This window comes from Poromitra crassiceps, assembly GCF_964638095.1.
Source record: "Poromitra crassiceps genome assembly, chromosome: 23".
In the NCBI taxonomy this organism is placed as follows: domain Eukaryota; kingdom Metazoa; phylum Chordata; class Actinopteri; order Beryciformes; family Melamphaidae; genus Poromitra; species Poromitra crassiceps.
The window spans coordinates 22385657-22407969 of record NC_139639.1 but is presented as its reverse complement, the minus strand read 5'-3'; the positions used below and the strand labels follow the sequence as shown (position 1 = coordinate 22407969).

At 44.2% G+C, this 22313-nt stretch overlaps 1 protein-coding gene across 4 annotated transcripts in view; it reads right to left on the bottom strand.

Moving 5' to 3' along the window:
• Positions 1-22313, bottom strand: part of mtcl1 (microtubule crosslinking factor 1) — a 79384-nt gene that overhangs the window by 6265 nt on the left and 50806 nt on the right. For 3 of the 4 annotated variants that reach the window (XM_083658852.1, XM_083658853.1, XM_083658855.1), the window contains 8 exons: positions 21076-21177; positions 19861-20082; positions 18950-19117; positions 14631-14798; positions 10082-10354; positions 5971-6324; positions 4509-4585; positions 2256-3831 (listed from right to left, as the gene is read on the bottom strand). In XM_083658852.1, the coding sequence (XP_083514978.1) occupies positions 2256-3831; positions 4509-4585; positions 5971-6324; positions 10082-10354; positions 14631-14798; positions 18950-19117; positions 19861-20082; positions 21076-21177 (2940 nt within the window). Of the gene's footprint in view, positions 1-1991; positions 2017-2255; positions 3832-4508; positions 4586-5970; positions 6325-10081; positions 10355-14630; positions 14799-18949; positions 19118-19860; positions 20083-21075; positions 21178-22313 lie in introns of all 4 variants that reach the window. The other variant, XM_083658854.1, reaches the window with a different exon arrangement.

The following is a 22313-nucleotide window of genomic DNA, read 5'->3' as shown; positions in this document are numbered from 1 at the left end:
AACAGTGGAAGGATAAATCCAGAAGGAAGTAATGCAACATAAAGTATGCCAACTGCCATAAAACACCACAGAAGAAGAAGAAGAAGAAGCGACATCATTAGCGACAAGTATCCAATGATGTCACCCCGGGAGGTGACATTATCAGAGATCAGAGCAACAAGTATCTGCTGATGTCATCATCAGGGATCCGAGATCAAAACATCGATGATGTCATAAGTCCTACGTCAATTACATCATTAGTGATGTCATAAATCCCACTGAGCAATACCTTACAATCCCCTAGCGATCCACCGAATGGTGGTGAACAGATCATCCAACCACAATTCACTCCCCATCCAGCCCAGGGTGGAGGGAGCTCACCTGTGTCCAGGGCTCTAATCAGAGCTCCTGGGCGACCATCCGCTATCAAAACAAGATTCTGAGCCCACTGGGGACTCTCAATTCCCACCCCTAGATGAACCTTCAAAGGAATTAGCAGACCAACCCCTACCAGCATCAGTGTCCTTCACAGGCTATCGTGAAATAACATATTCACCCGAATCTGAGAAGAATTCTGGGGCGGAGTCGCCAGGAATTATGAGTCCCGTGTCTCCTTTCCAACAAAGGGTCTTGGACTGGATTCAAACCCATATACAAAGTTACTAATTTCTACCATTTCACAGGCTGTCAGTGGAAATAGCCAAATATGTAAAAGTCAACATAGTTTTCTCGCGATCTAAATATACAGTTTGGATGGGAATCTATGAGTGTATACCAGCAGGCATGTCACTCCCTTTTTTCTGTTTCTCTGTGTGTATCTATCCGTTCAGAGGCACGTAGACCAACAGCAATATATAATCCACATCCAGGTCTACATTTCCATATCGTCTGTTTAGGTACCGTCACAATCCATCATGATCTTTATGATACTGTACATGACTTTTGTGCAAACACACACTCCAGCATCATCCATACAATCAGAGATCAGACTCTAATCATATTCTGTCTGTTCTATAGATCAGGCACCGAACAGCAGCTGTCTTAACGCTGATTCTAGTGAATATTAATCAACATATGTGGGATTATGGTACTTAATGCACATGTTATGGGTTCAAATATGTGTCTGGGGTTTTAATGTACAGCTGTAATACAACATGGCCTAATTTCCTGACATCGCAATCTATCGACTGTTAACGCTGAATGAGGAACAGAGAGTCAAACTGTCCCTAGTCTAGAGAGAAAAAAATCACACCATGGGGTTGAAGTAAGCGGTGCAGGTTTGGCACTCACTTCCTGGTATGTTAGAGCCGGGGGGGGGAGGGGCCTAGGCTAAATCTCATCCACACATCTCGCCCACACACATCTCCAAAACACACATAGTCGCTGCACTGCTTAAAAAGCTACTTAGAGACATGTTTGTAGCACAGTATGGATACTGAATGCATATTTCTTTCAAGTGCATCTTTTAAACATGACCAGCAAATATTTCCCAATGAGTCTGTCCATCTATTGTTTATTTTCCCCACAGGTCAGCTGAATGGGTGTTGAGGCCCGACCGACGTAGCGGTGCGCCGATGCGATCGTGTGAAATTACAACCATTTATCGGTATAGGGATTGGTTCACAGGAACTAACAATACAGGTGTTACCCAAACAAAATCCCAGAAAATATGTATGTTCTAATATTCTGGTTGAGAATTTCATTCAAAGGTGCTGATAATGATTATGTAACTTTTATGTATAATTATGTAGCTATGGCCCCACCTTGATCATTATCCAGAGATAATTCATTTTACCTCCACAATTATGAGTATCAGATGCAGAAATCCTGTTTCGGTCGGGCCTTGGTAAAAGTTTAAGCACAGAAATAAAAGCCAAACTACAAGGAAGTGACTACATTGAAGAAGAAAGTACAGAAGAAGAAGCAGAAGAATACTGTACCTCTAAAGAGTCTATATATAGTGAAGCAAAGAATGAGTATTACTGAAACAGTGTGAAATATTTTAACATTACCATGGCATCAGTCAGTGTTTTCAATCTGAGAAAGAAACATCAACATTTCAGTTATGGTGCATAAATACTGGACCGGATTTGTTGCTTAGCTCTCTGTCTGAGTAACCACAGATCCCTTATCAGAGGCTTTAAGAGATACCAGTTTGTCTTCAACCATTTCAAGGAATCTCCAAGGAAAAGTCATTAATATCACTGCGTCATAAAGCATGGGCCCCAGATCAAATGCATGATGAAGCAATTCATCCAGTGGGTCTGTATATTTACCTCCATACATCCAGCCTGTCCTCTGTCTGAGTCGGCCTGCCTGGCGCTATCTCTGCTGTGGCCGCTTTGCCCCCCGGCCTGCAGCCTCCGCTCCTCTCTGAAGCTCTGCTCCAGCAGCTTCTTGTTGAGGATGCGGGCGGCGTTTTCAGCCAGCGTGTAGCCCGGAGGTGCCGACAGGTCCTGCCGTATGCTCACCACCTCCGGGGTTTTGTCCCCCTGCGTCTCCACTATGAGCTGCACGGGGCTGGGCGAGCGCCCGCGAGCTGTCCTCAGGAACTCCTGCACGGCGGCGGCTGGGGATTTGGGGTCAGCGGCGTGGTGAGCGGGGATGGGCTCGTCGGTGGGGGGCGGGGTGGGGCGGGAGCGACTGGGAGACTTGTTGAACTTCTGCATGGGCTCGTAGATCACGGGGGTGTGGTCGATGATGTTGAAGAGGCTGGAGAGGCCGTCGTTGATGGTGGTGTGGACGGGGCTGTCGCGGGTGGTGGTGGAGCGCGCCCACGCCGACTCGCTGTTGCCCTTCTGGGGTGTGGTGGGCGTGGGCGCGCGGCTGGCGACGGGCAGGTCGTTCTTGCTGGACGTGGACAGCTTGCGCTGGAGCTTGGGCGAGCCGTACTTGGGCGAGCAGCAGGGCCGCTCGAACTTGCTCTGGACAACGGGGGAGTACTGGACTTTCCTCAGGCTGCGCGAGGGGGAGGAGATGGGGGTGGAGCCGCCGCCTTTTGGGGTGAGGCAGCGGTGGGGGCTGCTGGTCAGGTTCCTCAGCACATCTGTCTGCAGGCCCACACTGATGGTCTGGGTGGTCTGCGTGCCGTGGGTGGTGAAGCCGTTAGTCTGGCAGGCGGTGTCACGCACCACGGACCCCGGGGGAGAGCGGATGGCGTTCCTCACGGAAAAAGCCACCTCCTTCATGTCGTCACTCATGTTCCTGGAGAGCTGAAGCTCCAGAGAGGAGGCGTAGCCCACCGTGGAGCAGATAGGAGCCTGGCTCGGAGGAGTCCGCAGCGCCCCGCCCTCCAGAAGGCCACAAGGCCACCTCCCGCCACTGAACACCTCGTCTGGCCCGCTGGGGTCCACCCCGGCATCTCCCCCGCCCCTGGCTTTGGTCCCTTTGGCGTACAGGAAGTCCGGTTCTTGGGCGGCAGGGCACTCGGGTTCCCCGGATCTGGTGGGGCTGTGGAGGATGTGGACCACCCCCAGCCCCCCCGCCCCCGCTCCGTTACCCCTCAGAGGGGACTTGTGGCAGTGCTCGGGGCTGCTCAGGGTGCTGGTGGTCAAGGTGGCGCTGGTGGTGAGGAACCAGGAGGCTGGCTGGAATGGATCAGGAATGGGCTCCCCTCCCTGGGCCTCCAGCGGTCTGTCGGGCCACGCCTCCAGAACTGTGCCCGGGCCGGATGGGGCGGAGGGGAAGTCCCAGCCCTTGTTGTTGAACTCCTCGATGTACTTGAGGTCGTCCGGGGAGAGGGGCGGCGTGACGTCATCCTGCTCTCCCTCACCGTGGCGAGTCTTGTCAGGGAGGAACGGCGAGCTGTCCATCAAACGCTGGAAATCACTCATGGAGCACACTGACTTGGCCCTGGACGGGACAAACACACACACATACATACGCACGCACGCACGCACGCACGCACGCACGCACGCACGCACGCACGCACGCACACACACACACACACACACACACACACACACACACACACACACACACACACACACACACACACACACACACACATACACACACACACACACACACACACACACACACACACACACACACACACACACACACACACACACACACACACCAACGTCAAGGGGGTGAAAAATCCAATTAAAAAATCACAAACAACCCATTCATGATCTCATCTCTTTTACATTCCCACTGCAGAAAAAAACAAATCTAAGCCTGTGTGTGTTTCCTGAAAAGCAAGTTCATGCCTTTTATCGTTTTAGAACTAGCTGAATTATTCAGCAGCATGGTGAGCTGGATTATATCCTCGCCAAAAGGGAACCGTTCACAAAAACAATCACCTTGGGGAAACTCACTGTCACTTCAACTAACAGCTACCAGAAGCAAAAGCCCTTCTCCCAAGGGATTTATATGTATGAGCAAGAGAAAAAGCAGGATAAGGTACAGCCAGATGTCAAAATAGGTCTTGGCGGTGTGTTTACTGTTGATATGTAGGAAAATGCAGCAGCACTTGCAAAGCAGGTTGCCTGTTAAAATACTCTTTGAACTGAGTTTGTCACTACCTGAGCAGGCTCCCACTGCTCATCTCCTCCTCTGGGTATTCGGGAGCACCCTCTCTCTCCGATATTTCATTCAGGGCCTGGAACACACAGATCCAACAACAATGTCATATGAAGGGTTTCACGGCAAAATTATTTATACAGCTTCTGGGAGAGAAAGAACGACATAGTCCATTCCAAAATGAGTGGATGTACACCTTCTCTAACAAAATGATGGCTAGAACTAAATTAAAATGATCACTTGTGGCACATTTTGCGTAGTGTGTAACCTAAGTCCTTGGTTAACAAAAGTATAACTATTATACATCTTCTACTGGATCATCTATAGAGACATTGAATGATGAACTGAATATGTTACCTGATGTTCATAGCTCATTATTTTTTAACTACTTATACATTTCTAAGATTGAATAACTCAACAATAACTAACGTAATCACTACAATAATAATTCACTATGAGTTTTACTTTCATACCATTAATCATTATGGAAGAGCAGGTACAATGACATGGGATGACATCCGTATACACATCATCATCATCAATCAATCAATTTAGGATTATCTTCAGCCAAAATGAAAGCAAGGTACAAGGAGTTTACTCCAAAGTGTTTCTATAGGATGATAATTTACCCAATCTAGCTGTGGTCATGTTCTTGGGAATATTCCAGCACTTCTGATTCCTCGCAAGTGTTAGCTATGGCGGTGCCGAACTGTGAAATAGCCTTGTGCAAAGTGTCAGATCGGACAAATCCATCTACACTTGTAAAACTCATCTTAAAAGTATAGTTCACCCCACAATGAAAATTCTGCCAATATCTCTTCACCCCTGTGTCAGTCGAAAATCCATTGAAGTTTGTACAAGCACCAAACCATCCGAGAGTTAACCTCCATCCTTCCATCATTGCTCGAGCAAGCGGTCTTCCACCAGAGCATTGCCAGTCCGAAATATATAGGAGCTATTGAGGTAAATATTGGACTTTTCAGCCCACAGTATAATCACTGCTTGGAATTACGCTTGACGGAGAAAAGTGACGGACATTTTATGTTTTTTTTTGGAGCTGTAGAAAGGCGGCTGCGTTAACGTCAATGCTTTGAAGTAAGTACTTTGAAGGCTGAATGTAAATGCGGGGGCTAGGTGCGGGCAAGATTCCACTGACATTGCTGTGAGTTCATTCTAATTTGGTGTTGAACTACTCCTTTAAACCCCATGTTATTCATTGGCTGTTTTTCTTCTCGCTTTATTGCTCCTATTTCATGCTTTTAACCATGAATTTCCATTCCTCAAGTATTTCTTTCTGTTGGTGATCCATATCTTCACCTGCTTGTTTTTGTTGTTGTTTTTGTTGTTGTTTTGCGACACCCAATTATGTAAAGCTCTTTTTTACAAATTGGTTTGGTGTGTTAAAGCGCTATATCAATAAAGTAGACTTGACTTGACTAATGACCCACTTCATGCGGGTGTTACCTCCTTCATGCAGGGAAACCTCTTCTCGCTGTCCAGTCTGGAGGGCGGAGGGACCTCCAGGCCACCGAGGGGGTCCAGAGACAGAGCGTCCAGGAACAGGCTCTCTGTTGGGCCTTTCAGCCTCGCCGTGGCCCCTCGGTCCTCCAGCGTGGCCTCGGAGTCGGAGTGGGAGCGTGTGCTGGGGACCGGGACGGGGCCGAGGATGGGGGTGGAGGTGCGGGGGGAGCGCGGCGACCGGGGGGAGCGAGGGGTGTTACAGGGGCTGTCCGGCGCGGAGAACGCCCCCCTGTGGCCTGAAGCGCCGTCCTTGACGTCGAGGCCCTCGCCTCGCCGACTGCTCAGCTCCCTCTGAAGCTGTGTGGAAAGAGTCACACATGCTGTGATCAGTCGGAAAAGTCATTACTGTACATCCGTCTGCCTTTCAAAAAACAACACAAATGAGGGCGCTTTAAAGGGCCAACATTTTAAACTTCAATGTGATATCTCAGACATCACTTGTGCAATTTTGACAAAACTTGGACGGACAGGGTCTTGTGCCATTTAAAAACATTACATTACGCGCTCTAATTTAAATGTCAACACTTCTAAAGGGCAACACCGTCAGTCTGATTTGGCATTAAATGTGTTCCACATAGCTATTCTTAAAAATTACACAATTGGTCTAATATAGGCACTGTAATTGCAGCTCACAGTTTTTTACTCAAACGCAATATCTCAGACACCACCAGTCTGATTTTGATTAAACGTCTTAAAGATGCATCTTTGCGCTGTGATACAGTGTTAATAAACATAAACTGATTGATGGGAGCGCTATAATTAATGGTGAAAATTTTAAACTTTGAAAGCCCCATTATTTGCTACTCCACTGGTCTGATTTTGATTAAATTTGGAGGGATGATGTATCTTGTTAATGATCGGCCCAAAGGATGCCTGCATCATTCATGGGTGACGACATGTTTACTTGTTTAGCTTTTTAAATTTATGACTTAATTATTCCGGGTAGGCTTTTGATGAATATGCAACAGCCTGCTCAGTGGTGGATGAAGTACCTGAAAGCCACACTTGAGTAAAAGTACAGATATCTTACCAGAAAATGACTTTGGTATAAGTCAAAGTCACCTATTAGAATACGGTATGACTATGAGGAGTAAAAGTCTAAAAGTATCTGATACTGTATTTACTGTACTTAAGTATCAAAAGTATTTTTTCTGATATTAAATGTACTATTAAATGATATTAAATGCTATTAATAAAATAAAATAAAAAAAGCAAACAGTCATCGTCAATTCTATTCATGTTCATATCCATCTGACATGCCTGGGCTTGAGTGGAAATCTTCTTGAGTTCGATAGTGTGTGGCAAACAACGTTATGGTGCATTATACTGCTAGCCTGGGTAAACCCAGCCTCCACGTGACCTGCTCTCAGTCACTACTGAGAGCAGGTCTGAGAGCAGGTCACGTGGAGGGTGGGTTTACCCAGGCTATTATACTGCCACCAATTGGAATCGAGTGTGTGGACCGTGCTTAATGTAGCTTGCAAGCTAGGAGCAGTGATCCGCCAAACATGCTTCCTTGCAGGCTACCAAATTTCTTTTGATTTTATTTTGTAGTAACGAGTAACGAAGATGCTTACGGGAAATGTAATGGAGTAAAAGTATACATTTTATCTAGGAAATGTCGTGGAGTAAAAGCTTTCAGTAAAAGTGAAAATTTACAGAAATATAAATACTCACTAAGGGACAGATACTCCCCAAAAAATACACAAGTTCTGTACAAAGTATGATTACTTTGTTACATTACACCATTGACCCTGCTTCAGTTATACACATTCAAACCAACCAAACTGCCCCAAAACAACCCGAACCTTCAACTGTCAGACACTGTGGTGCACCTGGAGTTAAGTGCCAAACATTATGCATTCGCTGGTCTTCCTACCCAGTGTGAGGATTTGGACTGGTGACCTGTGTGTTACAGTACATTGCAGCATCCCTGAATAATGCATCCCTGCATCCTGATTCCTGCAGCGTTCCCATCCTTTGGAGCGTCAGCAGTTTTCCAGCTGGTTAAAGTGAGAGCCACTTCCTTTTGTCTTTCCTGTCCCTGCTTCATGTATTCATATTCTCCCACTCATCACCCCACCTCACCCAATTCATGTTCCTACTTACTGTCCTTAGCATTCCCACACAAGCAAGGTGAGGCACCGCAGTTCAGCCAATTAAAACTCATATACAGTAGGACATCCATTATTCATGAATCCTCTATATATCCATGATTCTAGTGCGGTACCCGTTCGCCCCGCTGCTCAGGGTTGCCAGGTCAGTCCAAAATCAGAACTGAAAATATGCCTCTGGAACTGAAAACCTGGATTTCCCTCATCTCAGGGTAAACAAACTGAGGAGTTTTCACTAAACCCACTTTCCACCGAGCCGATTGCTTGGCCTCTGCCATTGCTACATGCAGCTTTCTCGCTTCGAGGCTCGCGCTGTTTGCCCCGCCCCCCAGCTGCACCGAGTGCCTGTGGGGTTGTTTGCTGCATCCACCATCGCATTCCGGCGATGCGGTGCTTAATCAAAGTTTATTCCAAATTGCACCAAATTCGACAGTGCACTTTCTCAGTTTCCCAGCAACACACTCGCAAAGTGTGAAGTTGATCAGACGAACGGTTCTCGAGATATGCGAAGGAAACAGACATACAGAGATCCCTGCCTTTAGTACAGATGTTCGCTATGCAAGTCTTAATTACTGTACCAAAGAACAGGGTCCTTCCTCCCTGTTGTAATCATCTTGGGCACTTTCTCTCTCTCTCTGTTTTGTTCTCCCTCTCATATCCACTCACACACAAACAGATTCACAAGCTCTGGCCTCGTGCCATAAAATTTGAGGTGCGTTTGTTTGCTCTTGTTTTTATCTGTAAAGCACTTTGTGATGAACCTGCTCAGTTCACAGCTGTTTACAAATGAACTTGACTTGACTCTCCACCTCTCCATCTAATCTCCACCTTCTCACTCCTTGATCCTTTCGCCTCTCTTGGCCCATCTCTCCTCTCTGTCCTCTACCCGCACACCCCCCCTCTCTTGTTTTCTGTATTCACCTTTCATACCCAGCACCTGCAAAATAATCTTACTATAAGAAGGTGGCTCGGTTGTGCTTCTTCTTCTTTGGTGTATTTTATGGCAGTTGGCACCCTTTATGTTGCATCACCGCCTCCTCCTGGATTTATCCATCCACTGTTTCCCTAAATTGTGTCCTTCTGGTCCTCTTAGGTCTCTTCTTCTAATCCTAACATACCATTTTCAATTATGCTACAGAGGTGCCATACTATGGAACACCTAAAATCCAAGCTTAGAATATCTCTGAGTCACATATAGCCGACATGATTGCTCTTCCTCCCCTTTTCTGTTCTTTTTTCTTTCTTTTTTACTGTTGCCTTTCTTTTCCGCCCCACGTGTTGGTAGGCAGGGAATCTACTGCTGCACTACCCAGGGAATCTACTGCTGCACTACCCAGGGAATCTACTGCTGCACTACCCAGGGAATCTACTGCTGCACTACCCAGGGAATCTACTGCTGCACTACCCAGGGAATCTACTGCTGCACTACCCAGGGAATCTACTGCTGCACTACCCAGGGAATCTACTGCTGCACTACCCAGGGAATCTACTGCTGCACTACCCAGGGAATCTACTGCTGCACTACCCAGGGAATCTACTGCTGCACTACCCAGGGAATCTACTGCTGCACTACCCAGGGAATCTACTGCTGCACTACCCGGACAACCTATTATGTGCTTTTCTGAGGTAGAGTCCCAGTATAAGTCCATCGAGGGTTTCTGAGTTTCCTGTCTCTACCTGCACATTATTTTGTTGTTTTCATTTTTCATTGTGTCCGTTTCTGTTTTTAAAACATGCAAATAAATAAAACAAAAAACTAAAGTCTCCACCCTAAAAATGTGCATGCGGATTTCTAGCTAGTATGGATAATATGGATAATATGCTTTTTTCAGACCTCTCCATCTTAACCTTCCCCACCTTCTCTCCCTCTATACTTTCCAACTTCTTCTTACATAACTTCACAAAGTTCTCACTCTCCATCTCCTCTCTCGCTCTCTTACCCTCTCCATCTTGCGGTGGAGCTCCCTCATGCTGCCGTCCCACTCCTGCCTCTCCCTGTCGAAGCGCTCCAGCAGCTCGCTCCTCTCGCGGCCCCACCTCTTCTCGCCGTGCTGCAGCTTCCAGCGGAGGTCCAGGGAGGCGCTGTGGCTCTCGGCCAGCAGGCGGCGCTGCTCCTCGCGCTCCTGTTTGAAGGCCCACTCCGGGTCTCCCTCCTCCCCACCTTCGCCTCCCTGCGCCTCACCTCTCACCTCGCCTCGCGCCTCCTCCTCCAGCTGGTAAAAAAACAAAACAGTAAAGACACACGGTAATGTTGGGTTGGAGTGAGTGAGATTCATTATCAAGGTACAGGAGATAGGATCAGTGACCAAGAAAAAGCATCTTTCTTTCCGAAAACTAACAGTCAAAAGTGTGGACACAGTATGTACTGTTTTTCCATGATCTTAAAGCCATTTTTAGACAAATATAATTAGTGAAGTTGATGGCTTTTATCAATTTCTTTCCAAAGCCTTCGCCTTTTCATCAAGGCAAAGGTGGATACTTTAGTTTTGATTTGTTAAAAAAAAGGGCAATGGCCAGCCGCTTCTTTTCGCCCGACAGTGAGGAGGACATAGCGCGTAGGAGGATCACGTGTTCCCCTCCCCTCTGAACAGGCACCCTGAATGACCAGAGGAGGCGCTAGTGCAGCAACCAGGACACATACCCTTAATCCGGCTTCCCACCCGCAGACACGGCCAATTGTGCCTGTATCTACCAAGCCAGAGGTAACACGGGGCACAAACCTGCGACCCTCGTGTTGGTAGACAGGGAATTTACCGCTACACTACCGTGCGCCCTACAGTGTAGTAACTTTTGAGGGTGAATTGCACTCTCAAATGTGCATTTCACACAACACGCTCATGTGGGGAGCGGGGAGTTCAGTACTGTGGAAATCTTCAAAGCTGCTGAGCCAGAGAGGGAATCCACTCTGGAAGCTTTTGCTTTCCTAAAGCAGAGCTTTGTGATCTGCATACAGGCTTTGATCCGGCAACACGAAAGTACAAAGCATTCACAGCTGCCTTCACAACATGAGTTTACAACATCGTTTCCCATTCACACACATTACAATGACTAGCGGAATACTGACTCCCTGACTCCCTGTGTGACTGGCCGTTTAGTCAGGCCTCGCTCACAGAGTTGGCATGCAGCCTCTCTCTCCCCAGAGGGGGTTCATGATAGTCCTCTTCAGTGGCTGATTACATCTCAGCTCACCTGTGTGCTGCTCCAGAGTTCACTGGCTGATTCAAACTGCGCTCACCTGTCTGCTGCTCTACTCTGGAGCTCTCCATGGTGCTGAACCTGTGTTGAGGCATTTTGGCCACTACCGTAATTACATTGGTCATTTTTGCCCATTTAGTCGGCCCTAATGACCTAATATAAAATCTGGCTCTGTTAGGTCACCGCAGGGGTGCTCTTTACTCTTCCCGAAAGATTCAGCCTGTATTCGCACGTAAAATGGCATCGCTGTGGTTGAACACAATTCTGCACATTCTACACACTCACACACAGACAGACACTTCACATTTTTATTATAGGATTATGCTTAGTGTCACAGTTGTGCTTGCGTACGATTGGTACTTTATGGCTGTCAATCAGAAGGAGGCGAAGCTGAGATGGTGATATGATGTGGATGTCCTTATAGCGGCTTCCGTAGCAGTGTAAGCGATTCCCTTATCATGTGATTCATACAGAAGACAGACGTGACCGTTTGCGACAGCATGCGTGCGCCTTAGTTTGTTTTATACCATGGTCTGGGTGAATACTCGATTCTGATTGGCTGCAAGGTGTCCATTAAAAAGTGATATTGTACAGTGATAATGGACACCTAGCTAAATGGTCTGTTCACCGTTCATATCAATGCGCCATAGTTTCATCAGTGTTATCAGGAGAGCAGTTTGAGCTCTATACCCCCGTTAAGGGTTAATATGACAATTTTGGATGTTGAGAAAAAAATTGACTCGGTCAAAGTAAGTATTTAAATCACCCCTGTGTGCTCAGTTTATCAAAAATAACTCTTATTTACAATTTTGATTTTCGTTTCGGAGATTTTTAACCTCGCGTCACCAGGCTCTTCTCGGCGAAGAGGATATTTCCCTCGGCTCGTGCACGAGCGGGGGCGAGCCCTTTGAGAGAGAGAGAGAGAGAGAGAGAGAGAGAGAGAGAGAGAGAGAGAGAGAGAGAGAGAGAGAGAGAGAGATGCATGCAGTGCGAGCCCCCGCTGCACTTTTCACTTCCTGAAACTTCGCTCTTAAATGTTAATATACTTGGCCAATACGTATCTATCATACAAAATAAAGCAAGCAGTCAAACGGTAATGTCTTCATTTAATGTAGAACGCAAAACATCGTTAAACCTGCATTCCTGTGATGAAGTTAACGTTTGAGTCGGCTTTAAAACGGAGATTGGTGGAGGTGGGAGGGACTATTTTATTTCGTGGAATTCTGATTTACAGTATGAATAACAGACATTTAGCCATTTAGATTGCTTTATTTATTACACATGGAAATATAAATGACTGGTCTTATTGTTTTGTTGGCAAGTGACCATGGTATAAGCGGGTTAATGCCCTTCGAGGTGTACATTATCACTTTTTAAGGGACTTCGCGGAGGCAAACCATCCTCGGCTTCGCCTCGGACGGTTCACGCCTCCGCGTCGTCCCTTAAAAAGTGATAATGTACACCTCGTCGGGCATTAACCCTTACATAATGTAACGTTACATGTTTGTATGCGTCTTGTATTGTTGTGACAGCCACTTATGTGTTACAGTTACAGTGTTTGCTAGAAATTCTTGGACAACAAAGCCTGGTGTTAATATTAATGTTATTGTTAGAGTCTAGAAGCACTGGCCGTGACATTAGTGTACTTTTAAAGTGGTTTTAAAAACTGTCCAATCACATAGGTACTTGAGCTGGACATGTGTGCAGTAATAGCTGGTGACTCAATGTTAGAGTGAAGATGCAGCTCATTATAAATATAGACAGTTATTTAGGAAGCTTCACACGCTGCCAGGTCCAAAAAAAGAGCATGGCGAGGTCACCTGATTTAACAAGTTAGTGTAGGACGTTAAAAAATGAATCACTATTTATAACCATAAAATGAATGTGCAGGTTAGAAATCAAAACAAGAGTAATTGTTATCATTTATGAGAAACACTAGTTTTATTTGGCATTTTTTTTGTTTTTGTTTAAAAGAAATCACACCCAGGTGATGAAGTAAGTGGTGCTTTTGCGCAAGTCGAACTCTTCTCCTCCACCCCCTCTCTCTGGCACTGTGTGCATGTGCGTGCGTACGTGCACACACACACACGTGTGCGTGTTTCGAGCCGCTCTCTCCGTCCATAGCGTGCCAAAGTCTCGCCCATGCGGAAGTGAATTCTCCATTCATTTCCAGACGTCTCTTAAACTGTGCCTGTGTGGACGCCTGCGTGTGCGTGCATGCGTGTGTGTGTGTGTGTGTGTGTGTGTATGTGTGGGTTGAAAAAATAATCTTCCATCCATTAATCTGGTCCAAATGCTGTAGCTTGCTATATATCAGATCAGCGCTGAGAACGGATATTGCACAGACACTGTGAGTTTCAAATCGTACCTACGAACATCGCGGCCAGGACACGACAGATCCAATATCCTCAAGTTGATTGTAATCTTGTTGTAAGTCTCTGTATACTAAATGTGATCTAGATCTCAAAAGACAATAGAACCTAGTCCAATTGCTGGGTCTTATATCCGACACACAGAGGTCACTGTTATAAGAGTCTGGTCTCATCATGATTGCCATCTGTACCGTACCTACCAACACACTCGTCAAAGCACCATGCATTCAAAATTCATTGCAACCTCGCACTGATTTATCCACATTGTACTTGTAAGTCTCCTTTCCTAAAAGTACACCACTTCTCACGACAATCTTAGTACTTGGTGTTTCCCTCCCATTAAATTAGAGAAAAACAGGCTTGTTTTAGCTGCATGACAATGCATTTGTCTTTTTCCAATTGGGGTTTCTAAGGATTTAATAAAGCCATGAAAGCGCTCTCTCATTCCTAATTGGAGTAGAAATACGTTTAATATCTAGGTTTGAATACACTGGCAGAAGAAGAGACATTCTAATTGGGGTTTAATCAGCAATGCTTAGAAGCACATCCAACAATCAGGCAAAAATGTTGATTTAATTACTTTGCACAATGATATTATATAATGCTATGCAGTGTGCCAAGCAAGCGACTCATCATTTTTGTCTAACTGGAGGATGTGTTTTTCTTGAGTTCAATGTTGAGGGAGGACTATGGTTCAATCTCTGTCCATTTTCAAAACTACACTGATTGGCCCAGGGGGGGGGCACTACAATAACAGGTGCCATATTTGTTACAGATTGGCCCAGGCAGCACAGGACCTCCTCACTAGTGGCAGAGGCAACATGTTTACTGTTGTCTTGTTGCTCTCTGGGTGCACCTTTGCATTACTATCCCATATTGTGTCCTGTCCCTTTAAGACGGGCCACTGTGCAGCCATCTGTACCTGGGCGAGCTGGCACTTCATCTCAGCCCACTTGACCTCCCAGGCAGCTTTGTCATTGGCGTAGGACGTCTGGAGCTGGCAGCGCCGCGCCTCCTCCTCCCTCAGCTCCCCGCGAAACTCGTCCAGCAGCGCCCGCAGGGCCTGCAGCATCCGGCGGTTCTCCCCAATCTGCACGGAAGGGATTGTGGGCAAAAAAAACATGCTAATCAAACACATACTCAGCAAGTTCAGCAAGTTCTTTCCTTTCCTCTCACTCGTATCCTCTCTCTTCATTCCTTTCTCTCTCTTGACTTGAGCTCAGAAAGAATTAATCTATAATTTAATAAATTAATAAATGGATGAATAGATGGAGGGTTGCACAAAAGAAATCCTAAATGACTGTTGAATTGGATTTACAAAAGCTTCAAGCGACATGAGCAATAAGAGTCACTACAGAGTCATTGCAGCCTGTTTCCTGAACTGTCTCCTGAAACAGTGTGGAGAGCTGTTGGCCTCTGCTGGTCCTGTGGAGAGTCTCCAGGCCTTGGCAGGAGGCAGTGAGACAGAAAAGGGCTTCTGTGTGTAAAACATCACCTACAGCGATCATTACAGCACTGCTGGCTTAGCCTGGGTAAACCCATCCCCCACGTGACCTGCTCTCAGACCTGTTCTCAGTCACTATGTGACTGGGAACTGAGAGAGCAGGTCACGTGGTGGCTGGGTTTACCTAGGCTACTGCTGGCTCTCACGGAACAAGATATGAGCTCCCTGTCCCTGTCTCCATTCGAGCTTTGAATGCTGTCGAGAGGAGGAGGTAATATGTAATTATGTTGCTGTTGCCGTTGTTTGATGTCGACTGGCCCAATGTTTGTGAATGTTTTCTTAGAGGTTTGTATTTTATAGCAGAGATCGTGAGGAATGTCAATGTCTATGACATTTACTAATTTTTTTACAGTATTTGAGATACAATAGCACTATTGTAGCATCGATTAGATTGAAATGTCGAGGTGCTGATGGGTTACAGTGTACTGTACACTTAGCCTACTTGTACTGTAAAGTGTTGCCCATGTATACTTGTATTGTTTTTATGTTTTGTATATGTGATACTGTGTGGTTTTTATGCTTGCTGCAACACAAATCGTCCTTTTGGGACAATTAATAAACTTGAACTTGATACTGCATAAGCTCAAAAGCTAAAAGGGCAGGGTGAGTCAAATCAAAGCATAATCGAGAAAGAGGTGATACCCTCAAGTGAAGCATAACGTAAGAAAGGCTGTGAGGTTGTTTTCGCCCCCATTTGTCTGTTTGTTGGCAGGATATCTTAAAAAGTTATGAACGGATTTACACCAACCTTGATAGAAAAGCAGGTCATGGGCCAAGTTAGAACTGATTAACTTTCCATGCCCACCGGCCAAAATGGGGCGTGGCAATGGGCGTGTCAATCACAAAAAGCCTAACTTCCAAACAGATTCACGTAACACAACGGAACTTTGTAGAAAGTTTACACTCTACCAAGTGCCCTCTTAGTTTATCGCATGTTTTATTGTTTAATTTTTAACCCTTGTACCCCACTAGTCCATCTGATGGATATTTCCTGCATTCGCGTATGGGCCGTTTCGACATTTTTTGAGTAAATGGTCTGAAATTAAGGCTAGGTATTTGTTTTTGGGGTATTTGACAAAAATCAATCATATCTATCATCTTTCTACCATCCTAAGACCTTGTTTCAAAAGTACAACTCAATTTACTGTTAGTCCATCTGATGGACCCATTGACTTCCATTGAAAACACTCTATTGGTACTCCCAGCAAGTTTTTACAAAATTAATTTATTTCATTTGTTTCAGCGGGCATCCTGGACCAAATACCTTGAAATTTGACCTTAATATCTAACCTTGGAGTTGGTAGAAAATTTGGGGGAGTTACATGGTCTCAAAGTCCATTGCATAGTTGTCCCATTGGTTTCAATGTTAATTTTGCACAAAAACAACATTTTTTTTTTGACTCCCAGCCCATTTTTCAAAAAATCATTATTTCCTTGATGTTACACATCTCACCTTGACTCAAGCAGTTAAAATTGTAGTTTCTACTGTGTTTGGCTATTTCCCCATATTCCCCCAGTTTTGGCATAGCAATCAATTCCATACAGTTTACATGAAATGTAAAAAAAACTGATTCCTATGCCAAAGATGGGAAAATATTAGAAAACTGAATTTGACAGTCCACACTACTGATTTGAAGCCTTTAGACCAGGATGGATGCTGGACTACAGCTCATTTGTGTGTTTTGGGGAAAATGGCTGGGAGTCCAAAACATGTGCTTTTTGGATTTTTGGCTCAAAATATGAAAAATGTTATTTTTACAAAAAATCACAAAAAATACAAAAACCCACTGATGATGTCACAATGTCTGTGAAATCATCAGTAATGTCATCAGTGACATATTATTGACCAAAATCATCTCATGACATCACTTATGATGTCATAGGCTAGTGATGTCATAGGTATTGTGACATCATTCCTGCCAATCTTTGACACTAGGCATCTTGCAGTGGTGACTTTTGTAAAACACCCCAACCTGCCCATAATATCAGACCCAAATCCAGTTTGTCTTTATGGAAAGGGGGGAAAAAAAATCATTTTTTTTTTTTTTTTTTTACTGTACTTTTTTTTTTACTGCACTTACACTGGCATTTGAGGGGTTAAAATTCGAATAGGTATGAAATGTTGGTATGAGGTATTAGAGATGAAGTTACCAATGAATTATAAACAATCAAAAATTCAAATTAATATTTATAAATTAGTACAGTATTACTCTTAAGGTCCATCAGATGGACTAACAGTAAATTGAGGATTATTCGTAATTGGGGTACAAAAAGGGGAAATATAACCACGGTAGACCTTAATCCCACAGTGGCTGGAATGCTGGCTGCAGTATAAGTCATAAATCCCGCCCCCTAAATGTTAGCGGATGGGACATGAGCAAAAGTAAACAATGAAAGTACACGTCAAATAAATGTTTCCCAAAGATGGTTTATGTCATTTTAGGTAGTTCTTATCATGCTAATGTGTGTTCAAGTGCTAATTTTTCAGATACGTTTGAAAGGGTTGATTGACAGCTGTGACAGCTGAGGGGGCTCAGCCCAACTCTACTGCGCCGACTCTGGCTCCAAATGACATCACACAAGCAAGATGGAAGCTGGCGGAAACGAGATATTTTGGCTTCTAGGAAGTGGAGATGCGTTATATATATATATATATTTTATACAGTCAAAGATCCCAACCAACCTGCTAACCTAATGCTGTGTGTTTCTCACACAGAGCTGCTTCACATAACTTATCTTATTCTGGCTGTGCTATCTGTGCTCACTCTGATGGGCTGTAGTAGACGGCGCATAAATGTTTACTAGGGCAAGTTTGCACGTCCCCTCTCACTCGGCACGTTTGTTAAAATGGTCATGGAAAATTGCTATTGGAGTAAAAGAAAGACGTCAGAATGGTCAGATCACTGCACAAACCATTACATCAAGTTGTGGCAAAATCAGAACACAAGACAAATTGCAGCACTTAGGGCTGCTTAATAATGCATTAACCCCAGAATGAGTACATTCTTTCTTTATGTTCACAAGCCAGAGAGGCAAAGTGGATCACACAGAGCTGCTCAAAGTAGAACAAACCACACGGTGAATTTCCTCCTCCAGACAATTAACACTGCACAGTGCAGCCGTCAGAAAACACAGCTCCTTTTGTCCACATCATATTTCACTGAGATTGCATGGTTTTGTGTGAAACTATATGCATGTACGGTAATTGGTGCACTCATAATAATTACAGTAGTGACTCCATCTAGATATCTGGGTCACAGTTCTCATTTGCATATTGTGCCAAACAACAGTAAAGAATGGCTGCTAAAAACTAGTTTCTCTCTCAATGAGAGTAGGAAAAAAAACACTTGAAAACTGCTTTAATTGGAAAATTAATGCGAAAACTATTTGAGTCATAGCTAGATGCTCAAACATATTCACCCTACCAAATTTAATAATAGCATGTAAGCAAATGCAAGGTAGCTATCATATTAAGTGCTGATATTTTAAACTCAATTTGGGGGACTTGATTTTTTTTTTTACTTGAATTGATGGCTCATGACAATGTGATCCATGAAACTCTTTCAAGCCCCAGAATAAAAATGTGTCTGTCAATCTAAAATAAGGATAAACTAAATTCCAAAAAGTAGATTTCAGCTGTCCAAACTTCAAGACCTCTATTGGAGCTGCAGGTCTTTCCTAATGGATGGTGATGATTCAGTCCAAGCCGAATGGAGGAAGTCAGAATGGTGGCGTACCTGTCTCTGATGCTGATGTCGTTCAGGCGATGGCAGCGGCATGACAGGTCCAGGATCCGGGACTTCCCCCGGGGTTTGTGGTGTACACAGCCGGTCTTCTCTCTCCTGCTCCCCCTCTGCCTGCTCCATTATCACCCCCAACTCTGGGATGCCCTCCAACTTCTCAAGCTGGAACAGATACAGAGATTAAATGCCATATTTGAATTCATCTACTTATTCAATTTCCTTACTCGTTTATTCCTGTTCAGGATCACGGGGACTGGAGTCTATCTCAGCATACATTGGGCAGAAGGCAGGGAAACTGGACAGGTTGCCAGTCTATCCCAATTAACCAGACTATCAATCAATCTTGCAGTGCTGCAAACTTCTTTGTGGAAAGTATCCACATGATTAGGTCGCCTCTCCTTCCCCTCAAAGTAGTGAAGGATTAGAAGTGCTGCAAGATGAGTCACTTGTCTGCTGCCTTTTGCTAGCATCTCATTCCTGAAGATCGACTCAAACCTCAATGTGCCGTGCCTGTGTGGCTTCACCAGGCTACAGAGTATAGCTACCATGTATTTATATAGCTACCATGTATTTATATCCAACATTTTGGATAGTAAGACATTGTAAGACCTTTATTGCATGTCACCTACTTTACGTATCCTTCTCACAATGCATTGATGCATTCATGATGTGCTTGACGTAATGGCTAAAGCATGATTCCAAAATAAAAGAATTGGAGGAGGACAGATAAAGATCCCAGAAGTTGACTTGCCAAGCGAGGATACAAGGGATGAAGACTTGATTAATAAGAATGAATCCGAAGCCACAAGAGTCATTGCATGAACAACAACATGTCACATATTCACATAACAACACTATATAGTCTAGTTAAGAGACTGGCGAGACAGCTGGGAAAATTGACTCACCTCTGGTTGGGCCGTCTCGTCCCCGGGGTCGGCCCTGCGGTCCAGCCTCCAGTGCATGAGGATCCAGCGGAGCTTCATGTAGAAGATGATGGTGTTGTGCCTGAAGAGGCGGACCTCCTGCTGCAGCATGGCTCTCTCCTGCATCCAGGGAGCCTCGTGGCTCTGCAGGCCCTGCAGCTCCAGACTGCCCCGCCGCGCCTCCAAACGCAAGCGCTCCTCTTCCTGTCGGCCGAGGAAATCAAGGAGAACGTGGGTTCCAAAATTCACTATAGAAGGTTTCATTCAAAAACAGCACACCCAAATCCTGTTTCGCTGTATTTTGTGATGTGTGCCCCAGTAAATGTGAAATTTCTTCTGCAATTTTGCATATGATGCTCACTCTTTTTTCTTTGGTATTGCTCAATATTTCAAAAATACAACTGATTATATTTTGAAAAATCTTAATATTATGTAAGCAAAGGTATTACTAGGGTCTTAGGGAATAACGAATAATGTCAATAAGACTTTTTGTGTCATTTAAATAATACAGATCATGGCCAGGGTTTAGCTTTTATTTGAAGAAAAACTACACCCCTACATACTATTAAAATAATTTCATATATCATCAATATGTTGTTGGTAAGAGATCAACTTTGTCTTTTTTCCCAGCTTCACTACGGTACTTATGCAGTTACAGCTCTTTGGATTTGTAAAGCAGAATAAATTGAGTTTTACTTTCATGCCAGGAATCATTTTAACACGTTTTTCATCTTGTTGGATATTTCGTTTTGAAGTAAAACTCCACATATCAAGTCAGGTCAGCTTGCTACCGGCACAGGGAGGGGTTGTGAGGATATTACATGTAGCAGACCACAGACAGACCATGTAAATCTCAGTCAACATCTCAGTCTGCTCAAAATCCAATTATGATACATTAGGCATGTACATATTACATTATGGCATATTGGATTGGATTGTGTATACTGTGTATATTAATATATTGTCTCTTACTTTGTGCATTGTTTGTTTGTGTGTCTTCTCTTTGATGTAACTGTATTTATGTTGTACAGTGTACACCAACTCACCACCGCTCTCCTAGTACATGTAAATGCACCTGGCAATTAGGAGTGATTTTTGGATCTAATTCTTTTGTCTACTGTCTAAATTCCATGTTAATGAAAGCACACAAAAGACTCGTGATCTGAAGACCTTGCTGTAACTTTCTGTGTACTGTACCTGAGGGAGAGAACCGAGCGCCTCCCGGTCCTCCGGTGTCGTCCTCAGCCTTCGCTCATGATCCAGACGAAACTGGATGTCAGAAGCAGTTGAGTCCCGGAGCTGAACCCACAACACCACAGCGCATAGTTACAGCCACAGCTCTTTGGATTATATAAATCATCATATAAGTATTATAATTGAAAGTAAATCATAAGAACTTTCTGTATGAGTTGGCAGATTATATTTGTTCGCTTTTATTGGCCCTCTTCAAATTTTGTATATCACAAATGAGCTCTGGCCTCCTCACAAGAAGAAATCCATTACAACTCTGCAAAGCCTCTGGGAATGATTATGATTTAGTACTGCACTAATTATTTCTACACCCTGCAACATCAAAGCTTTTTCATCAAACCACACACACTGTATAATCCATGATTCGCACACTGCCTTTTCTGAATTACCAATACAGTAGTTAGCATAGGCCTCACAGAACTAAATGCAGAGCTGTGGAGAGAAAAATGATACTGTCATCGTCGTACAGTATATATTGTACATTGGAACAGTGAATTTAGTGACGACACTGACAAAACATGATGTAAAGAGTTTTGTTTAAAAAAAGTAGCCATTATTTGAAAACAGTATCAACTACTGTACTCTTACAAAATGGCATGAAAGTAAAACTCACCAATGAACATTACTTAAGTTATTAGTATTTTTGAGCGTATTATTTCCATAATAGTACCATTTTCCTGGATTTAATCATTAATGAAAAGTTCAGCAAGGTATTATTTCCCAAAATTGACATAATATGGCGGTTTGGAAATTTAATTTTTATATTAAATATTCATTTTTGCTGAATATTGCAATTTTGATATGAATAGGATACAAGTAGATACGGTTTTTTATTTTATTTCTTCTTCTGCAGGTCAAAAAATGCTCACAGGGAAATGAGATGCTAATGCTTATGGTTTGAATGTAATGACAGCCTCCAATAGATTCTCAACCATCTTTCTCTCTAAAAACAAAGTGTAGGCTCTCACGGTTTGGAAACTGCAGCAGTCAATAATACCATTTCCTGTGCAGTGCTTACTGTACTCTCCAACAGTAAGTGGAGCTGCTCAGTGTGTACCGACCCAGAATCGCCTCTCTGTCAGCCTCAATGTCAAATGCAAATCTCAGCGGCCTATACAGTACAGTGTTAATCCTGCCAAATCTAAGATGCTCTCCCATTCATTCATTTCATTTGGACCTCACAG